This window comes from Xiphophorus couchianus, chromosome 5, assembly GCF_001444195.1.
Source record: "Xiphophorus couchianus chromosome 5, X_couchianus-1.0, whole genome shotgun sequence".
In the NCBI taxonomy this organism is placed as follows: domain Eukaryota; kingdom Metazoa; phylum Chordata; class Actinopteri; order Cyprinodontiformes; family Poeciliidae; genus Xiphophorus; species Xiphophorus couchianus.
In genome coordinates, this window is record NC_040232.1 from 40,827,580 (window position 1) to 40,849,854 (window position 22,275).

General features: G+C 39.6%; 1 protein-coding gene across 1 annotated transcript in view; it reads right to left on the reverse strand.

Moving 5' to 3' along the window:
• Nucleotides 1-22,275, reverse strand: part of LOC114145499 (voltage-dependent T-type calcium channel subunit alpha-1H-like) — a 42,114-nt gene that overhangs the window by 14,131 nt on the left and 5,708 nt on the right. The window contains exons 4-7 of the mRNA XM_028019122.1: nt 19,987-20,146; nt 14,855-15,167; nt 14,106-14,198; nt 9,894-10,473 (exon numbers count right to left, since the gene is read on the reverse strand). Coding sequence (XP_027874923.1) covers nt 9,894-10,473; nt 14,106-14,198; nt 14,855-15,167; nt 19,987-20,146 — 1,146 coding nt within the window. The remainder of the gene's footprint in view (nt 1-9,893; nt 10,474-14,105; nt 14,199-14,854; nt 15,168-19,986; nt 20,147-22,275) is intronic.

Here is a 22,275-nt window from a genome sequence, read left to right on the forward strand (position 1 = left end):
TTTGTTGGTCAGACCTGTGAAGACGCTGTTGCAATAATCAATATGACTGATGTCAAGAAAACTGGTATGGGGTTTGAGATCTATCCAGGTACACGCAGAAAAAGGTGCATGAAGGCCTGAAAGAAATAAAGCAATCTTGTGTTTTGATTTATAATGATTAAGTTGAACATGTATGAGTACAATCCCTAATATGTGTATGTGTATAAGTAATCACTAAATGATTCTGAAATGTATGAATAATGATCTGTAATGGTAACAACAATATAATCTGAAGGAGATTAATTTTTAATGTATACCAAGCTGAGATGATTTAAAAGATTTTAATACTAAGTTGAATGTGGTTGATAATGTTAACAAGACAAAGAGGGGAGTTATAGAAAAGAAGGAAGTTGGAACAGTACATGGGTGAGGCCCGGCTGACAGGAAATGTCGCAAGTTGGAAAGGAGGAACTTTTTGCTGGACTCAGCAAACAGGATGGGGGCCGGGACTTTCCACCAGAGAAGCAGCAGATGTTCAGGAAGTCACGTAGACCAAAGCTCTCCACAAAGCACACACACACACACAGTGGAGAAAAGTATAAAAGGATGCTGAAATAAGAGAGCAACGGTTCTTTGTCTGCGGCGCTGGAGAGGAGTCGACACGGGGAAGCAGATTGAGGAAACAGCAACGGACCGCACCCTGGAACCACGGGAGACTTGAGACTCCGCGCCGCCAAGAAGGGACAAGTTCCGGACGCCCAAGCCCTGGTTCCTGATCCGACCGTCGGTCTTGCCTCAGCCCAGATATTGCAACAGACTTGGAGAAAAGACGAAGATCCCGGAGGGATAAAGAGCTGGGTTTTTAAAGGATTTGGACCCGTTCTGCTTTGTTACTATTCTAAGGAGGATTTTTTCCACATAAGGACAAAGACTCTGACCAAGGCTTCTGGATGTTCCTGTTGCTAAAGATCCATCACCAATTGGGTGTGAGTTGAATCTGCCCCCAAAAATCTATCTCAGAACTAGCGACATAAGTTAGGGAAAGGAGACAGCATAGTATGGTTATACATGTGAATTTTATTATACTGCTCTTGAATTATATACAATTGATTATTGATCTGTATGTCACATATCCCTGCTTAAGCTTGCTTAATAAATTCATACTCTAAAGTTCTAATGAGGTTGGTGGACATTGGAATTAATTGAGTCGTTTAATCATTTTTTCCGTTCTTGTAATAAAGGTAAAATTAATGTACATGGTTCTAGTAAAGAGGAGGCTTCATAATTTCCTTTGGTGAGAATAAAATAATGACCCGGGGACTTATATCCAAGTCACTAAATTTAATCTAGCCGGTTCCAAGAGCGAGTTATATTTTAGAAAGCGAGCTACCGTTAACAGAAGTGGTTTTTGGAATTATGCAGCTGCGAGGGCTACTCAGCTGATTGTTCCTTAACTGAAAAGGGTCGTAGCTTCTGGATTGGAGGTAGTTAGAGCTAGACGAATCGTTTTCGACACCAGTTTGAATAGATTATCTCCTATAGATCTCGTTTAGGGTAATACCCAGGTCTTAGAGATTTTCCGGACCTGTTAGACAGAGAACTGGTCAGTAGTCAGCCCCGGAGGGTTGTGATGAAGTGGGCGGGGCTAGCTATTGCTAGATAACAGACACTGAAGATAAACACATGAATTAGTTTCTCTAGATCTGGCTGAGACATTAGTCCTTTAATCCTGGAAATGTTCTTCAGGTGATAGAAGGCCAGCTTTGTGACTGTCTTTATGTGGCTCTGGAGGTTCAGGTCAGAGTCCATCACCACTCCCAGGTTTCAGGCCTGATCTCTGGTTTTCAGTTGTAATAACTGAGCTGTGCATTGACTCTAGATCTATAACTCTAGATCGTTCCTCTTTAGGTCCAAAAATAATAACTTCAGTTTTGTTTTTGTTCAGCTGGAGAAAGTTTTGGCACATCCACACATTTATCTGCTCTAAGCATCTGTTCAGTGATTGGACGGGCTCTGAGTCGCCATCATAATGTAGAGCTGTGTATCATTCGCATAGTTATGGTAGCTAATCTTATTTTCTGTTATAACCTGAGCTAATGGGAGCATGTAGATGCTGAATAAGTGGAATCCTGGGATTAAATCTTGGGGTACAATAGTGGCAACATCATGCTATGTAAATGTTTTTCATCAGCAGGGACTGAAACTAGTTGGTCATAGTTGATGAAAAGAAAAACCACAGAAGGTAAATCTTCATTATTATTATTATTATTATTATTATTATTATCATTATTATCCATCCATCCATCCATCTTCTTCCGCTTATCCAAGGTCGGGTCGCAAGGGTAGCAGCTTCAGAAGGGAGGCCCAGACTTCCCTCTCCCCGGCCACTACTTCCAGCTCTTCCGGGGGAATCCCGAGGCGTTCCCAGGCCAGCCGAGAGACATAGTCCCTCCACCGTGTCCTGGGTCTTCCCCGGGGCCTCCTCCCGGTGGGACGTGCCCGGAACACCTCACGAGGGAGGCGTCCAGGAGGCATCCTGACCAGATGCCCGAGCCACCTCAACTGGCTCCTCTCGATGTGAAGGAGCAGCGGCTCTACTCTTGAGTCCCTCCGGATGACTGAGCTTCTCACCCTATCTCTAAGGGAGAGCCCAGCCACCCTACGGAGAAAACCCATTTCGGCCGCTTGTATCCGCGATCTTGTTCTTTCGGTCATGACCCAAAGCTCATGACCATAGATGAGGGTGGGAACGTAGATCGACCGGTAAATCGAGGGCTTCGCTTTTTGGCTCAGCTCTCTCTTCACCACGACGGACCGGTACAGCGCCCGCTTGACGGCAGACGCTGCACCAATCCACCTGTCGATCTCCCTTCTTGCCCCATTCGTGAACAAGATCCCAAGATACTTGAACTCCTCCACTTGGGGCAGGACACCCCCCCCTGACCCGGAGAAGGCACTCTACCCTTTTCCGGCTCAAGACTTAATTAGAGGATGTTTTTACACACACACCCCCACACACACAGGTATATTTTGAGACTATTTTCACTCCATAGATGTTGGTAGAAGGCCTGGACAGAACCAAAAAGAAGAAAAAAGCAGCCCCTTGCCCCCCTAAAAAACACAAAGGAATATTCAAAAAAATTCAGGAACAACTGATCAAGTCATAATGATAGATTCAAAGAAAATGTAACTCCTAATTAAAGGTGGTAAGAGCATGGAGAAAAGCCATATTTAAATGTCTCTCATGGGGACATTTAGTCATTCAACATATTCTCCCAAAAACTGTCTTTTCATTTTATAGAGACAATAACATGACAATCCAAAGTGGAGTTTGGGCAGTTTGCACAGAGGGAGAGATGTTTTATTAGAAAAGGAATGTTTGCAGGCATGTATCTGTGTGTGTGTGCGCATCAATGTTTGTGTGTGTATATATAAGCATGTGAGTTCCTGGGTGGGCTAAGATTTTAGCAGAATTCATTAAGAAACCGCTCAGGAGGAATGCTCTGATAACATAACAACAAATACTTATCTAGTACAAGGGCTTCACTTGTCTTTGCAGTTTTAACAAATTCATGTTCCACTGAAGGCAGATATAGAGAAACCAATATACTCATTCAGTGGTCTGTGTCTACAGATAATGTTGACTTCTCTTCCAGAAGTAGGATTTCTACAACTCTTGCTGAGGGGAAGAGCCCTGTCTTGAGATGCACCAGTGGTGCATTACATGATCTACTGAGTAATTTCTGCTGTTTCATAAATATGGAAAGTACCCCAGAAATACTTATTATTTATTGCTGAACTAGATAAAAAATTGATGTACATTTTCTTTGTTATCTAACCTGTCTTGTACTGTCTGTTACAACAGCTAGCATTACTTTGCCCTGTAAAACATGTAAAGTTGTTGGGATGTGGGGTTTTTGAGTTTGGTTTTGGATTTTTGTCATTTTTGGTGTTCCTTAGGTTTTTCTATTTAGTGGCCTTGTTTTCTACTTTTGTTCTTCCTTAGTGATTCTAGTTATAATTTTTCTTGCTTCTAGTTATTTTCTGTTCCAGGTTATCATGTTGCTTTAGTCAAAGTTATTGATTAGGTTTATATTACTTCCTGTTCCCCAGTGCCACTTTCTCTTTCCCTCCTCCTCATGGCTCCTGCATGGAGACTAGAGATGGGATGTCTGAATCCAGGCTTTGAGGCGTGTACAGAGTAAAAAGGGGCCATGTCAGATGAAACCCCACTTTAACGCTTGTGTTGTCTTGTTGAAAACCACGTGACTGACACCAAATGATGCCTCATATTACATGGGATACATACTGTAACTGCTTCATTTTGCGTGTCGGTTTTCAAAATAAAAGCACAATGAGCCGAGCTGTTTCATGGGTTGTTGTAGGTAATGTGGTCGCTCGTCAGAGCATCAGAGGAGAGTATTTAGATTTAGATAGCATTTATTGTCATTGAACAGAATTCAACGAAATTTCTATTGCAGCTCCCGTGCAAAAAGTCAAATATATACAATAAATAAAATAAACAAACACACAATAATAATAATAACAATATATACAACTAAAATTAACTAAAGGCACTCAACCACACCAAAGAAGTAGCAGCAGGTCCAATTATGGCAAAATGCAGATGATGTGACAGTGCAAAGTGCAGAACAATATGGCTGTGTGGGGTTGGGGGATATGTATGTGTGACTGCGAGGTTATGATATGTGTGGGAGGGGGGGGGCGGCAGGGAGTAATGGCTCTGACGGCTGTGGGGAAGAAACTGTTTCTCAGTCTGTTTGTTGTAGTCCGTATATTCCTGAACCGCTTGCCTGATGGCAGCGGCACAAACAGTCTGTGGCCCGGGTGGCTGGAATCCATGGCTATGGATCCAGCTCTCTTCTTGACCCGGTCTGTGTAAATGGAGTCCAGGTCTGGGAGGGGGCATCCCACAATGCCTTGTGCTGTTCTCACCACCCGTGTCAGTTGTTTCCTCTCCAGTGCTGTGCAGCTACCATACCACACAGTCATGTTGAGGCAGAGGATGCTCTCAATCGTCGCCCTGTAAAAGTTCACGAGCAGCCGTGATTTGTCATCAGCAGTGGCTGAAATAAAAGGAACACCAACCAACAGAGTATTGGTGATTTTGATTTCACTCATCAAAATGTAATGTGTTATTATGACTATATTTTTGTGTTTTTGTTGTTGCTGAAATGTGCTACACAAATAAACTTGATTGGTTGTCTGAAATGGAGCCAACAAGAGGAAAATCTCTGACATCTGGGAATACTTTGAGATGATCGCTCACAATAAGATGCTTAAATAAAAATAATTTCATTAATTTTATTTTTATTTCAGCATGGACTGCTCCACCTCCAAAATCCTCACCTTCTGGAAATGTCCACTATTATTTGTAGTTTTATCAGCAAAGATATATTAGTCTTGAACAGCAGAAACAGACTTAAAATTCTGTGTGTAGCTAAATATAAGGGATTGGAGCCAACTGGATATCTGCTAAAAAGAGAAAAAAAATTTCTGCAATCCCAAACAAGCACTGGACTCCCAAGACACTAAAACAGCAAATGTCTTTATTCTCAGATCAGTCTATGATAAACTAAAACATTACTGACAGTCAACAGTATTAATTTGGCTACAAGTCATTTTAATAAATAAAAAAGATTACAATTAAATAAGATTTAACTGACTCTCCTGTTACTAAACATGAGCTTGACAAAAACTTTGTGACAATATTGCATTTACAATTTTTTTAAAGTATGACCTAACGGAGTGACAAAGCGGTCACAGTTTCAGCAGCAGATGTCCCTAGTGACATCAAGTAATGAACCTTTGGGCAAAGCAAAGGGCTGGAAAGCTTCATTGCTTCATGAAGCTTCATTTGGCCAACACTACTAACTACTCACACCTGTAATCAAGTAACTCATCAGCCCAGGTTTTTACAACTCCCTAGTATTTAAGCTCCTCAGTCTCACTCACAATCCCCTGGATCCTTACGTCAATTCCCATCAACTCTGTTTTTGTTAGATTTATTATTAAGCCCCAGCAGCGAAGTGCTGCGAAGGCTTAATTTAATCGCAGGATTTCTTATTATTTTTCCTTTTATTTGAAAAGGTACATGGTTTTTGGAGGCTTTATCATATTCAAAAACTCACCAAACTTCCCCCAAAATTGTCACTAAGCATTTTGGATTCTAGTGGAATTGCAAGTGGGTGAGGCCAGACTGCTCTACAGCACCCCCTAACGTGAGACAGGACAAACTGTAGCTCATAAAAATCTGAAATTTGGCACGTAAGTAGTGGAGAAGCAAGTCCTGCATGGTCCTTTCTATGGCCAGTTCCTACTGTCGGGTTGTGTGTGTTTGGAGGATGGACCAAAACGCAGAAAGGAGGTGGGAGCAAACAGGTTGCAGGTGTGAGTGAAGGGAGCAGGAAACGTTCAGTTATCAGTCCTTCGCAGTTAATTCAGTGTTTTAGTTGGAACTTTACACCGCGGAATAAAGCAAAGGCGAAATATTTATTTGATTAACGTCTTACTGATTATCTTTTATGAGCGGGGCTGTCTATGTGGTGTGCTGATGTATTTTCCTTCTGTCAATTGCATCCTCTCTCTCCCATCAATTTGTTTAAAAATGTATCATCAATACCAAGAGTTTTGTTGGCATTGGGATAAGTATGATTTTCAAATAAAGTTCAGGTGTCATAAGCTGTGGTGGTGGATGGTGAGGCAGACGAGGTGGAACCAGGTTGCAGTGATGATAATGATATTTAATGAAGAATAAACAGTACAAAATGTCCAAAAGCCAGGCAGCATTGCTGAGTGGAAGACCTGGGCTCAACACAGGAGGCGACAGGCTAAACGAATGGACAGACGATGGACTGAGAACACATCAGACGACAACTGACTGTAGGTAGAAAAGGACACTACGAGGAACAAGGAACACAGGTAGGGTTAAATACACAGGGAGTAATCAAGGAAATGAGACACACCAGGGAGAAATCAAAGAGTAAGACAGGACAACAGGGAGACTCAGAGACAGAAACTCGAAATAAATACACAGAAAAACACAAAACATAACATCAGGTTAATGACTAGTGAGAACTGGTCATTAACCTGACCTTCTACCTTGATAATAAACTGGTTTTAGGTTTATTAATTCTATGAATTTAGCAAAATGTTCTTCAAATGACTGGAAATGCATAGTTTTGAGTAGATTTCATTTTAATTTCCAGGGGAACAGACCCCACTAGGACTGTGTCACTCCACAGCTGCTTGTGTCTCATTAATGTTAGCAGATGTTGGCAGGTATGACGTGGTCTACAGATTCTGTTTCAAACGGAGTTTATACAACTCTGGAAAAAATTGAAAGTTTCTCTAATTTTACTCTTTAGAGGTATATGTTTTTATTATAAGAATTACTGACAACATGTCTCTTCATTTTGTTTGTGAATGTATGTAAATAAGCAGTTAGATTTAGAAAACTGCACCAATGAATATCTTCTCATGGGTCTTAGCCCTGCTGGGGGCTAAGCACCCCTAAAGGTCAGATCCTAGAATCGCCCCTGGGTAGTACTAGTAGGACCGATCAGGGTATGGCACCAAAATCATTTGATTGACATTAATTGATTGGCTTGTTATTTACATCACTGAAAACACCTGTCTTGACCGCAGACATGCAGTTTGCTATCAGAGAGCTGTTAAGACCGGAGGTACAGTTATGAGTTTAATCGCAATCAGTGCCAGGAACACATGCGATAAGTTTTGCAGCTGAATTATCTTGATTTAGCAGCTCTGCTAGCAGCTCGTGGCTCTTAAGAAGGGCAGTAATACAGGAGAGAAACAGAACTCGTCAGCTTTCTGATGGACTGTACTTTCCTGCTGACAATGTGAACCAGAACTAATTGTAGCTTGTGATATGAATTTTATTTTTCCTTTGGATTAAAAAAAACTTTCAGGCGTGGCTATTTGTTTATGTAATGACTGCATTACATAAATCCAAAAGGTATGTATAACATATATAAAAAAATAGTGTCAGAAAGAAATTATATTAGCCTGTACTGCAAAACAATAAACTGATCTGAGTCTTTATCTTTATGTTTGGGCCACAGTACTACATGTCTTTAAGACAAAATTAAATATCTTGGTTTATTTCAGTCCAGAACTACAACCTCGAGGTCCTCCTTTGCTGAGTGTTGCTGCAGGTCATCAGCAGAGAATTGAACACAGCTCCTGCGCCCATGGCCGCCCACAACAAGAAGGAACAGACCATATAAATGGAAAAGCTCACTACCTGAACAGTACCGATGTGGACCTCGACCGAACCACTTAGAGACGGGCTACTGGAAAAGCGCCTTAATAGAACTAAGGAACACCAAAAATGACAAAATCCAAAGCCAAATTCAAACAAGCCCAGATCCCAACATTCCATTTATTACAGACTAAGGACTCATACTCGCATACCCTTCAGAGTCATGTACAAAAGGAATATGTCTGTGCTTCTTTGCGACTAACATCTAGAACAGTGGTGCCCAAAGTGGGTCCTGGAGAGCCAGCATCCTGCATGTTCTAGTTCTCTCTCTGGTGGTAGTAACAACCTCCTCAGCATGTAAATGTTCTTCTTAGTCCTTCTAATGAGCCACCATTTGATCTGGGTGCGTTAAACCAGGGAGAGAACTAAAACATGCAGGATACCGGCCCTCCAGGACCCACTTTGGGCACCACTGAGCTAGAATATCTTACTGAGAGTTAAGCAGTCTGCTTGCCCTCTCAGTGCATTTCAAAATGTTCCACAATAAGGAGGCTGAAGATCTGCTTTAATAACCTGCAGCATGACTGGATTTCACAGGAATCAGCGGATCATGGCCATGAAAAAATCCTGTTGCAAGGTTGTGAGGGACTTCATTGTGGTGAGGCAGAGGGGAGAAAGTAGAGGTCAAAACTGTCACAATGCTTCAACTTCATTTGTGTCAAAACCAGAACCTTTTTATTTCATAAGAATGTAGGTTGTTTTTCCTTTGTTCTGTTGGATTTCAGTGAAATGTTGATTAAACAGTAAGCTCCCAGTTCTGGAAGATATTCAGTGATATGTTCAGCTTCAGTTACCTTGAGATGGATGGTTGCAGATATGACAATGATTTGATCTAAACTGCTATTGAAAACAGCATTTCAATATTATGAAATGCTACTCAATAGTCAATATTGACTATTGTAACAGTCAATATGTTTTCATTTTAATTGCAGCAATAGGGATAATTTTGTCTTTATCTTTTAAATGAAAGCAATTACATCAAAATATACATTTTTGATTAAAAGTTTTGTGCAAATAATCCAAAACTGTGACACTTTTGTTTACATTATTATAAAATAATAATCTCATACTGGCCCATGGCTACTTGATTACCAGGGGATAATCTATCTATTGTGCAAGGAAAAAATAGAAAATTTCACACAAAGGTTAAAATGTCAGTTTGTAACTTTTACAAAAATGTTTTTCCATATTTATTAAGACTGTCATCATGTCATGACTGTTTATTATGCGATGAGGATGTTTGATACGTGACATAATGATAATTTGAACAAATATGTAAAAACATGTTTGTTAAAGTTACATCCTGAAAGTTTGAGACAAACCCAGGACCTTCTACCTGAGACAAACTTCCTAACCACCAGAGATATAGTGCAACCTAAATTCAAACAGCAACCAGACTGACCTAAAACCACTAATAAGAACCTATAAAATAAGAATATTAAAACTTGCTATCATATTTATCTCAAACAAAAATAGATGAATATGAGTTATGTTACGTAAATAAATTATTGGTATAAACATTCTTTCTTTTGAAATCCTCCACTTCTGTAAGTCCCTCAGTATCATGCGAGAGCTCTCAAACATAAAAACACACACTCAATCCACTCACCATGCTCGAGCACCAGCTGTGGCAGTCTGTTGATGGTATCCAAAGCAACCGCCCTCTTCTGGTCCCGGTCCTTTCCATCCAGGTGACTGAGAAGGGACGATATGAAGGGATAATTAAAGCCAGTCCCTCTGTTGCTGACGGCCAGCTGTGGCTGAGGCTGCTGCAGCTGATGATGGTGATGCTGCTGGTGATGGAGATGATAAACTTGATGAAGGTGTGACAAGTCATTGGGGGCATGGCCTGAGTGCCGGTTGGCGAGTCCATTCATCTCCCCAACTCCGCTCCCTCCAGCCGACCCGGCCTCTTTCTGGCAGACGCAAGAGCAGCGGAGACGCAGGCGAGTCCAAACAATCCAGCGTGACAGCCGGCGCCATGCCTTCCGAACCAGGTGGGCCAGATAGCGGATGATCTCCTCGTAGCAACTCCCGGGCTGACTGTCGCTGGCCAGTGTGGAAGCTGATTGGTGGAGCTGCCGGGCGCGCTGCTCTGATTTCATTAAGGCATGTTCTCTCTGTTTTGTTTCAGAAAACTGGGTGGCAATGACAACCAGGCACAGGTTGATCATAAAGAAGGAGCCCACCTGCACAGGAAAAAAATCTGTGTTAAAATTAACACCCACGAGGGCTGTATTGATACAATAACCTCACGATACGATACAATATGATACACAATATTCTGCTCAGGATACAATATATATCACAATACAAGGCAAATGTTACGATTCGATATGCTTTTGAGATTTTTCTGAAATATTTTAGAGGGACAGAGTGATTTTGGTGACATTTTGTGACTGTTCTATAGACTTGGATTGTATTAACTGAAAACTGATTAAAATCACCGATTACACAATACCTGGCTCTGATTGGACAGAGACTTAGAGTCTACAGCTGGACAAAATTAAACAAAGATGTGGTGAGAAAATTAGTTTGTCATTTAATTCATGTGGATTTGACATAAAACTCAAAGTTTCGACAGTGATCTGGGAGCTGAGTGAGGAAATTATCAGCTTCTGTATTGTTTTATTTTGGACATATTGTGGTTGTATTTTGGACCTTGAGTCACAGAAAAACATAAAATCAGATTTCAAAAAATTTTAATTTTTTTATTGTGAGGAGGGTGATTCTCTGAATTTGGTACATTTTGGGGTCTAGAGGTGTATACCACAATACATACACCACAAAAAATTGTTTTTGAACACTGCATCTATTGAAGGACTATTTGAACCACTAAGAAAATATGTTTTCCACTTTACGCATGAAATCCTAAACATAATTATGAATTTCTTTGTTATTTAGGTTGCTTTAAATTCAATCCCGTAATGGGACAATTTCATTCCTCTATGAGTATAACTCTATAACATAACTAAACTAATTATTCCAGTTCCTTTGTAATCACCTGTCCCTTTATTAAAATAACTAATTGTAAGTATATTTTATTTGATTCTGAATAATAATAGACTGATAAGTAGAATATGGCAACTTGAAGTAAAAGTGCTTTTCATAAATCATGAAAATACACTTTCAATAAACATTAAATCAGACTTTTTAATGTTTCCTTCTTTAAACTTTGCATACAATCCAACAAATATTAGTGTAATATTTGCTGTTATAAAAAAAAATCATAATAATGTATCAAGCAACAGGGTTGAACCAACTGTAACAGTTGACCACACTGTAACGGAGTTGAACACACTTAAGAAGCTTAAGAAAGGTTCAACCTTCAACCCCGTAACAAAACCACTGTTTTTGTTACGGGGTTGAAGATTTTTGCTATAAGTTTCCTTAAGTCCACATTAGCTGGGGTATGGAGCAACATATGATATGATGAAAAATGAAATTAATATATTTTTTCAAAGACAATTCTTTACTTTTTCCCAAACAACAATAGATATCATTTACATGCATAACGGTGTTGAAAGGTTGAGCCTGACGATAACGATCTATGGACACAAATAACCAAATATAGGTAAAATACCATACTAACATTTAACTCTCTTTACAGTGTGAGCAGGAAAAGACTTAAGTGATGTCACTTCTGGGGTGCTGAGGAAATTGAACTGAACAATTATTTATAAAAAGGAGGGATTGGTATACTGTTATGGGGTTGAACAAAACCCCGTAAGAGGGACATGATTAAAAAGTACTATTTTATAAATAATTTATGTATTTTTCTCATATATCTTTTATTTAGATTAAAGTATGCCAAAAATGTTTATAATGGTAGAAATAACTTCCAGTTACTGGCTATTTTTATTTGTTTTATATTCAATGAAAAATTAACATTGGTCAGTGGGGACATGCTCATTTGGCTGACCTCTATGCTTCAACAACCCATAACATTTTTCAAAACATAATTTTAAAAATATATTTGCATGCTATATTACCAAGACACATGGATATTTCCATTTCTTGATTTTCTCAAAAATTGTGGTTTGTATTATATGAAAATCTTTGAGATAAACCTGTGAGACAAAAATGCACCAAATTCAGAGAACGATCCAGGACAGAGTTGGCCTTAGGAGTTGTTGATTGCTGCTGCTGCCTTCAGCTTCATAAATAAAACACTTACCTCTGGTTGGACTGTGTGATCTGATAAGTACTTCTACTGTATAGCTCTGTGTCCGGTTCTTATGGTCCGAACTCCTTCTGGTGTTGGTAGTGGTTTCACATTCAGTACTCTAGCTCCATTCTAGCGTTCTAGCTAGTGTTCTAGCTCCATTAGCATTTCCAGTACTAATAGTTCCTTTAGCGCTACTTGTCTTTGACGTTTCTCCCAGCATCTGTAGCACTGTGTCCAGTTCGGCAACAACTGTGCTGTTTAGGGTCTGGTGTCGGTGGTAACAGTGACACCAGACTTTGTTACCACTGACACCAGACCTCCATGGGTCTGGTTGGATCGGTGATGTCAGTACTGCAGGCAGTATAGTATAGTATAATGTAGCTCCTGTTAGCATCTCAAAAAATGTTCAGCTGTTCGAGCCTTCCTTAGTTCTGCTGGTATAAATGACTGAAAGTGTTCTGGAGAAATGTCCAGGCTCCAGATTGTGTTCCACTTGGCTCTTGCACTGCGCTCTCCTTTCTTTCATGTGGGAAATTATCCAAATTCGCATAAATTTTTATTTTTATTTTAAATCACAGCCAACAGTGACACAGTGTGGCATTATCTAAAATTATACCAATCAAACGCAATATGAAAAACAACTACTAGGGTAAAGTTAGCCTTCCTGCATAGAAAAAATGGTGACCTCCGTGGGTGAAAAATATAACAAAAGATGTATATTTTTGAAGTAATTATGAGTTTTGACGTATCACATACAGCATTTTTTTTATGTAATAAGAAAATGGCAACATATTTAGGCCAACATGTTCAATTCATTTAGTTTACCTCAAATAAAAAAGGAAATAAATAAATGATCTCTTTATTTTACCAGGGTTTTCTTTTTTTTTGGCTCAGGTAGCCCTTATTTGAGAGTAGTTAGACAAGAAAGTGGGGAATGAAAGAGAGGAAAAAGGTCATCATGCTGGGAATCCAACCTGCATCAGCCGCATCTAAGGTCTAAGGCCTCCTTCTGTCTCTTATGTTGTGCTCTATCCCTGCACCACCGCAGCACCTGGTTGGTACAGGATCTGTCCCTGATGAAGCTTGAGTCATGACATCAGATGTAGGATATGAATGCGGCCGACGCAGATTGGATTCTTAATTAATTGAGTTGGTCAGGCATGGGATACGAAACTGGCATTGAACTCAATTGTTTCAAGTAAAGTCAAAGTAAAAAGATCCTTTAAGTTAATTTAAGTTCGTTTAGATTTGTACATTTTAGGTTAACTGAACACAAAAATCAAGTTGTCATCAAAAAACCAAATTAACTAATTTAGATTAATGTAAAATAGTCCATTAGATGAACTACTGCCAAAAACACTTTTTAGAGTACAGTTTGCAATGTTGGCTTTTTAAATACACACAAAGTAGAATGCACTCTGCAGCCGTTACACAAAGGCATGGCTTAAGCAACAATTAACAAACCAATTAACACTCGAATTTAAAATCCAAATATGTCAGAAGCTACACTGACAGTGTGGTGTTAAAACAACACAAACAATTTTTATTTTACACTACACCTAGGATTTTAACATCTGTGTGGGAAACACAGAAAACAATCGTTTTGGACAAGTTTAGCATTGTCAATGTGTTTGTGGTTTTCTTAGTACTTACAATGATGAGAAAAATGAAGTAGATGAAGTTATAGAAGGAGTGTGCATCCATTACGTAGTACATGATGTCCACCCAACCCTCCAAGGTAATTACCTGAAGTCAAAAGTAACCAGTTTAAGTTAAAGCAGCAGTATGTGACTTATATAAAGAATATGTTTTTTTACATATCTGTGAAAACTGTCATCATGTTCTGACAGTAAGAGACAAATAATGTATGAAAAGTTTGAATTCCTCCACCATCTTCCTGAGATAACATTGCTGTCTGAAGAAATGCACCACTCCAACTGGTACCAAACAAAACAACCAATTAGAGCAAGGCTAAGGGTCTTAGTGCTGTCAGTCAACTTGCTGCTCCATGTGCTAATGGTGGTGAAACAAACTACAAAACCTTTTATTTGTCATCATTGGTAGCCATGGTAACTGAGCATTCACACAATCTTTTCTAGGTGAAGCTAGCAGAGTTGAAGGGGGGAAAAGAGGAGGGTGTGTGAGCAGTGCAACACTGAGCGTGATTGACAGCACTAAGAACCTCCTCCTGACTCAAATGAATTATTTCTAGATAGCACTGGGAACACTGGGAGATGGCAGAAAGCTACTTTTTTTTTCTCAGACAGTCTGTCTTACAACATACTGTTATAGTGACAGTTTCAACAAATATGCAAAAAATATTTGTCTATAAAAGTTACATAGTGCAGCTTTAATAAGAAATAAAATTCAATTTCTGCAGATAGATTCTTCAAAGATTTCACCTGAAATATAGCAATCCATGCATATCCGATATTATCAAAGTTAATAGCTCCTTTGTGGGGGTTTATTTCTCCTGCCCGACACTGGTTGTAGTATTGGTACCAGTTTACACATGACACTGGTCCGTCCACTGTCAGCCCTGTCTCTGAGTGGGCTTCCTCAGGCCCCAGTGAGCAGTAGGTCCGACCCACACGACGACGAGGCACGTCAGAGCAACGAAGCATCCCGTTTTCCCTCTCCATCGAGCAGATGAACGGATGGTCGTCTGTGCCTTCAGGCTGATAATAGCCATTCAGGAAGGTGATGTTGTATGTCCTGAAAAAAAATGAATATCATAACATTACCGTATAAAGCTTTTAAATGACAAACTCTACTTCTATTTTTTTTTCAATCTTTCTAAATTGCTTTCATCTATAGCAACTTTTTCCAAGCTTTAAGAATAAGTTCTTCTTTGGACATTGGCAGCTGGTTTTACACCCATTTTCTGACCATTCTTTTAAGCGGACTTTTACAGCAAAAGTCTGCAAATAATACAAAAGTGACAGCGAGCACAATGCAATAACATGCAGCTCAAGATCTATCATTTGTGGGGTTAATAGAGCCCTGCAAAAGTATTCACACAACTTTGACTTTCATACTTTTTTTCACAATACAGCCACAAAACTGTATTTCATTGGAATTTTATGTGATAGACCAATACAATGTAATATTAATAATAATAATAGATTTGATTTATAATGTCCTTTATATCTTTAGATCTCAAAGGGAAGGAAACAAAAGCAAAACAGGCAATTGTAATGGATAAAATTAATTAATTAAATAAATAGATTAAAACTAATATCTAAGGAAGAAAAAGAGTCTTTTTTAAACAGTCAGTGGATTGAGGTACCCTCAGAGTGTCAGGGGGGTGTTCCATAGACGTGGAGCGACATGGTCCTCAGTTTGGTTTTGGGGATGTGGAGAAGGTTTGAGTGGGTGGAGTGGAGTGAGCAAGTTGTGTTTTGTGGGGTAAGTAGTTTTTTGATACAGGTTGGGGCATTTCCGGAGATGCATTGATGCTTCAGGAGGGAAATCTTGACTGAAATCCTGGTGGAAATGGAAAGTCAATGGAGAGAGTGGAGGATGGAAGTAATATGTTCATGTTTGCACATTCTCATCTGGATCCCAGCTGCAGTTTTGGAGGTACTGGAGTCTCTAGCTAGGAATCCCAATGAGAAGTGGGCTGGAGACAAAGGCATGGACCAGTTTTAGAGAAGAGGTAGAGTATACTTGTCAAGTGAAATGAAAATTTTGCATGATTCCTGACATTTTCTTCTTACATTTATAATTCTGCAAGTGTGACATGCATTCATACTCAGCTCCCCTGGGTCAATACTTTGTACAGAGGGGCATTCAAAGGATTGTCCCATATTTAATTCCCTATATTGTTATGATTCTGGCCCATCTGCCTGCTCTGTTTTCTTTCTCAGCTCTCACCTCTACAATCAAGTTCATCAGGTCCACCTGTATGCTGCTGTGCTGCAGCACAATCAGGCTGATGTCATCCACCCTCTGCCAGCTCTCTGGCAGGCAGACGGTGCCAGGTTTTTGAAAAACTTTAGTGTGAGTATATATCCAGTGTTTCCTCCTTTGCCTGACCACGATCCCTACCACGTTTGTGTCTCTTGGATTTCTTGCCTGGCTCACGTCAGATACTCCACTGGCTTCTGTTTTCTGGACACGACCATGTTTCTGCCTCTCAACTTCTGCCTCCTGCATGAGATTGCCTTCACATGCCTGACCTGTTTCTCTGCCCTGACTCCTGATTCTCATCTGACCCTCAGATAAGTTTGCCTTCTTCTGTCTCCCTGGTCCATCCCCTGCGTTGGCCTCTTGACCTCCAAGTTCTGATTTCACCTGGGTTTATAACCTGCTACCCTAACCATTGAGCTACCAGTGTTGATGCTCTGGATCAGCCTCCACCATCTTGCTGAAGTGTTCTGTTCTCAACAACCAACACTCCTTGAGATGACTTCTCCCCCCTGCTTTCTCACCACAACCTTCCTGAGGAACCAAGAATGTCTCAGTTTCCCACAGCATTTTGAGAAAGTTGGTGGCTTTCCTTATTGAGCTTTTGACACCAAGAGTACAAGTCACTAACCTGTTTCTCTGTCCTCAGTAGTTCCCAGTTTGGCTGCTGGTGGTCTCCTCTCCCATACTCTTTTTCTCAATAAATTATTTGCTTTTCTATTGTGTCTTGCTGAAATTTTGGGTCCTCTGTTTTGATCACTACATCTATATACTTTGACCAGCTTCCCTATCCACACTAAAGGATAAGAACAGGTGATTTCTGATCTATGCTCTTACAAACTTAGCAGTGTATAATAGCTGTAATATAATTGCATAGTGAGTGAAATAAAGTTAAATTTGGTTTTATTTAGAATTTAATTTAGTGTTAACTGTTTTTTAGTGTAGCACTTCATGGAATAACTTTCAATTAACTTAGGAGTAAAATTTTGTATTTTTCAGAGCACAATTTGACATTATTTGGAATATAATTTGATTCTATTTAGTGTAAAATTCTCTTCTAGTCAGACTAAGAGTTATCTCTACTTAGAATAAAATGCAATTCTATTTAGAGTAAATTATATCCTACTTGGAGTGAAAATATGGTAGATCGGCTTCTCTTGTAATCAATTTTGAGTACATTCTCATCGCATTGATTAAAGTTTTTGCACTAAATAAAGTTGATTTTACTCCATAATTTCAACTCTTCCATGACAATAAAATTTTACTCTATTTAGACTTGGACCAAATGTCTTTTTTAGGGTAAAATTTTCCTCAAATTAAGTAAAATTTACTCTGTAAATTTTACTATGTATCCCCTTCACAATTTCGAAATAATATAAACTTGGTTATGTCTCAATCTAGTGAAAATTTTAATATCAAACCACTTTTCTCATTTACAAAACTCTGAATCACCTTCTTTATTAATACCGTGTCAATACCATCAAAGTCAGTTGACCTTTTATTATTACATCTATTTACTATATCTATATTTTCTTTTCCTTCCACTACTGTGAGAACAATCTGCAATCTGGATTCCTACTTACTAATGCATCATTTAGTGTTTCAGTTACTGTGGGCTCTGCAATTTCTTTGGCCAATTTAGACTAATCTATCCATTTTCTTACACCTTTATCCCTAGTGGGGTCTGGCGGGGTGCTAGTGCCTATGTCCAGTGGCCAATGGGCAAGAGGTGGGGTCACCCTGGACAGTTCATCACATGGCACAATTTAGACCCCACACTTAAAAAATGTTTATTAAAATTAGGAGCTATTTATTCTATGTTGTCAAGGTTGTTATCCTTATTTGTAAAACATTGAGAAAAAAAACTGAAATGCGTCTTGGATGTAACGAGTAACGAAACGCTATATAGAAATGTAGTGAAGTAGAAAGTACAGATACTTACTGTTAAATGTAGTGGAGTAAAAGTAGAAAGTATCCATTATTAAATCTACTTAAGTAAAGTACAGATACACGAAAATTGTACTTAAGTAGGGTTAGGGTTCCCACCACTGCAACTGAGCCACATAAGCATGAGTTTTTGTTTTCTTGAAGACGATTAATTAGTAGGAATTTATTGAAACCAGAAAAGTCTGCAGACCTTTTTCACATTAAGTTATATAATTACTTCAGTAAGACACCTTCAACACCGCTGTTCAAAGTAAATCCTTTGTGAAGTAGGACAGATGTAACAAGCTAAATAAGGGATCATTCCTCGTCTCTGTTGTGTTTGTATTTACCATTTTTCATGTATTTAATTTGTTCAAAACAGCATGCTGTTGTTTCAATTGTGAATAACTGCAAGTAAAATGATGCTTTGATATGTTTTATATGACTACAACAAAATAGTAGTGATTCTTCCTGGGTGACTTGGTTGGATGATGCTCAAGCAGAGCCTGTTTGAGGTTATTTTTGTATTGTAAAAAATGAATGTAAATAATCTTTGTATTGTTTAGCCTGTATCAAATAAAATACTTCACACATTTTTATTTAAATATGTTGCTACTCTGATTAATTGTAATGAGTTTTAATGAGCCTGATAGCATGACTGCTATTGTGTTGTCAGTCGTGCCACTTTGAGCCCACTTGCATCGCATTATGCAAGTGGGCTCAGTGAGGACACTGATCAGACCCACAGGGGGAACTAAGCTGGTTTTGCCATTACAGGTTGTACTGAATCAACAAAAGTGGGTCCCATTCATGAAGCATGTTTTGACTTGTTTAAATTTACATTTGAACAAGTCACAACAATAGCCCTTCACATGTTGGGCTAGGGGCTGCCAATGTTAAGGTATCTTTTTGCAGGAATAATGAGGAAAATAATGGGACTTATGTTGATAGACTTTCTCCCTGCTCTGTGACACATGTGAATGAGCTTCTAAAATAAACTTTAGCCTAAATTGCCTCTTTGCACCAGGACCACCTGAGTGGAGAATCCCAATGAGCCTGCTGATTCCCAAAATTAAATGGCTGTTTTGTCTTCATTTATTGTCAAAATATGTGAAATCCTCACCATGGCTCCATTATTTTTGAGTTTCTTTGAGCCAGTTTGTGACACAAATTAATTCTTGAGATGCAGCTTTAGCAGCTGCAGAGATACATCTCAATGAGTGATTTTATGTGAGTCAGATGAGGAAATCAGAGTGCACGAGGTGAAAATGATGTTACCGGATGTTATGTGACCATGTCTCTGAACCTATGAGTAATAACAGGACAGAGTAGCAGTGTAAAGGAATCCAACAGTGTTTGAGCATGACGGTGATAATGTGATTCACACCACAGACAGACACTGAGACTCAACCTCTTACTAAGCAGAAACAAAACATGAATTAGGCCTCCTTACTCCTTTCATTTGCCCTTCCTGGTGCTTTTAACCTCCGAGAAATAGAGAAATCTATAGATTTTTCTATTTATATAGATGCCTCTCAAACACACTTGATTAGAGCACAAACATGATCAGATTGTCTGTGATATCAACACGGAAATAGAGTGGAAGTGTTTTCTAGCACAATGTATCAATTCATTCAAGACAATAAGACTGGTACATTCTTTTTGTTGTGATGTCTGCTTGGCTTTTCTACAAACTCACATTCTGACATCCTCTCCCATGAAACAGCGGTTCCTCAGTAGCCCCGCCCACAGCTGAACGCCAACGATGCCAAAGATGAAGAAGACAAAGAAGCAGAGGGCCAACACATTGCCCAGCATTGGAAGTGTATCCAGGAGGAGGGTCACCAGGATGCGCATACCTAAAAATCACACACAGCATCAACACCAAGGCAAGAAGACATCAATTTGTTTCTATTTGCTTCCTGCTAAATGTTATTCAAAATAGGAACAGTGTAATGTTAGCACTCCCCCACCCGTTGCTATTGTGAGGGTAAAGGCAGCAATGTTTGTGGAAATAAAACTTACCTTAAGATTAATTTTGGTGTACAAAAATCAGAAAATTTCAAGCGTGATATACATACTAATCATAAATGGTCTATGGTTGTTCCAACTGACCACATACCATAATGTTTTCATTATGGCATGTGTATTAATTCTTTGTAATCACATCTGCTGTTTTAACTCTGTAACATCTTTAATATTGACTCTCTTCTGACCTTCAAATCACAGCTCATCTCTTCAAGCTAGCCTTCTCACTTTTTTTAGTTATTTTGTGGCTTTGTATTTTGTAGCCATTTTTAACTGTTTATTTATTTATTTATTGTTATTTGTACTGCTTAGTTTGTGTTTTTAATGTTGTAAATTGTCCTTGGGTGTTTTGAAAGGCACTGATAAAATAAAATGCATCATTATTATTAACGTGCAGGGTCATAGAAGGGGTGAGGAGAGCTCAGTGCGGTCTCAGAAACCATTCTGAGGCAGTTTAGGAAGATAGGGAGGATAGCTTAGTGGAATGCACCAGACAGCTGATAAACTCGGTCCCACGTCCTTGTGTAGAATATTTTGTGTAAAATAACACCTACATTGTCTCTGGGCAGTAAATCATCATGCGCTGCCTGCGTTCAGCAGTAGCCCATCATCACGTCCTACTTGGACTCAGAAAGAGCCCTTTTCCTGACAGTGAACTTCTGGACATCCCAGACAGAAAAGAATCACCTGGACATAGCCAGGTACAAATATATGTGAGCTGCAACAGTTAGTCAAATCGCTGATGTGAGACGTGTGTCCACACAGTGCTCTCTGAAGACACATCTTTGTGTTTTTCTAAAGATGATTAATGTTTTATTTTTGTTTGTTTGTTTTGTGTGATTTTGGTATCTGATGATCATGTTGAGGTGGTGGTGTGATTTTATGTGTTTGGTTGATTGAATAAAATACTGGTTGATTGTGAAGTTGAACAGTGACTGTTGTCTTTGTTTCACTTTTACACCTGGCATCTACAGACTTGGGGAGAGGAGAAGTGCAATGAGCAACGGGTAGAAATACCTCTGAAATAGTTTTGTAACCACTCCCCTTCAATAGAAATGTCATCCTCAACATTCAATAATAGATGACAAACATAGTCCATAAAACCCAAATCTACTTAGTCCATACATAGGCACTAGGCCTAATCAATGTCTTTAAGTGCTGATGCCAAGTCTCTGCTGCTTCCACGTTCCATAAAAGGTGAGTCATCCATACACAAACACAAGATGGTATGTGGACATTTGGACCTGCTCTGGCCACATAGACCTTGTTTGAAGGGGTGCATAATAGTGCACTGGGTCAAGCCAATTTGTAGACCTTGCTTAAAGTCCCAAACTGTAACAAGCTAGATAACCGAGTTCATCATAAGTGAATCCCTGTGGTGGTCACTGTTCTCTTCTAGGCCCATCTTGTACTTGCTCATCTCCACTGTGGTTCTCACATAAAGGAGGTGACCTGGGTGGTAACAGAGCGCCATCTCCACAATTTTCCAGTTGTTCAGGTGCTCCATCTTCAACTAGCAGGTCAGGCATCACTTGATCTTCCTCCAGGTGTAACACTGTCTCTTGTTCCTCTTCTTGCCTTGTTCCTCTTCTTGCCTTGTTCCTCTCCTTGCTGCTGTGGGTTCAGGGCCTGCCAACACATCAGTGTGCTTCTCAGGAGTGGAACCTGTATGTTGGTGTGGCTCAGGGCATGGGTAGTAAAACCATTCATCTTCTAGTGACTTCCAGAAGCAAATGGAGTAGACGGTTGCGTCAGAGCCTCTCTCCCACCTTAATATCAAAAACTCCCGTTTAAAACTCGTTAATCTGCTCACTGTTTCGACAAAATAACTTATGAGTGGGAGGAGAAACACGTCAAGCCATAAAAAAAACATTGATTGGGCGAGATGTGGTGGTGCAGGGGGTGATGTTTGGAGGCCTTAGTCCTCGAGGTGGACGTCGCGGGTTCGACTCCCGGCCCT